Source organism: Egretta garzetta, unplaced genomic scaffold (assembly GCF_000687185.1).
Source record: "Egretta garzetta isolate BGI_Z169 unplaced genomic scaffold, ASM68718v1 scaffold932, whole genome shotgun sequence".
Classification (NCBI taxonomy): domain Eukaryota; kingdom Metazoa; phylum Chordata; class Aves; order Pelecaniformes; family Ardeidae; genus Egretta; species Egretta garzetta.
Window position 1 is genome coordinate 19,449 of NW_009258897.1, and position 361 is coordinate 19,809.

Sequence of the window (361 nt, forward strand, 5' to 3'; positions counted from 1 at the left end):
CGTCCTGTCGGGGTCGCTGAGGTGGGGCTCCAGGATGCTGAGCCCCGGTTAAGGAAGCAACACCGGCGCACCGAGCGCTGCGGGAGCGCCTTTCGCCTGGGTAAGCGGGGAGCCCGGGTCTGAGCAGGCCGTCCTGCCGCCTTGACGCCATTCCAAGCGGCACCGCCTTTAATCGGAGGCAGACAGAGCATTCCCAGTATCTGTGTCGGGAGCCGTGGCGTGCCGAGTATTTTTAACTGGAGCTCAGAAGTCATCTTTACGTAACTGAGAGCACAGTGCCCTTGGCTCTGCTTTGTGCGGGGAAGGTTTACTGCGGAGTCCAACGAGAAGGGAGCCCGACAGCGCTGGGGAACACGGGCCG

General features: G+C 62.9%; 1 protein-coding gene across 1 annotated transcript in view; it reads right to left on the minus strand.

The window, feature by feature from the left end:
- MROH1 (maestro heat like repeat family member 1) overlaps positions 1-361 on the minus strand; it is a 58,342-nt gene that overhangs the window by 10,629 nt on the left and 47,352 nt on the right. Inside the window, exon 25 of the mRNA XM_035889841.1 lies at positions 3-37. Within this exon, the coding sequence (XP_035745734.1) occupies positions 3-37 (35 nt within the window). The remainder of the gene's footprint in view (positions 1-2; positions 38-361) is intronic.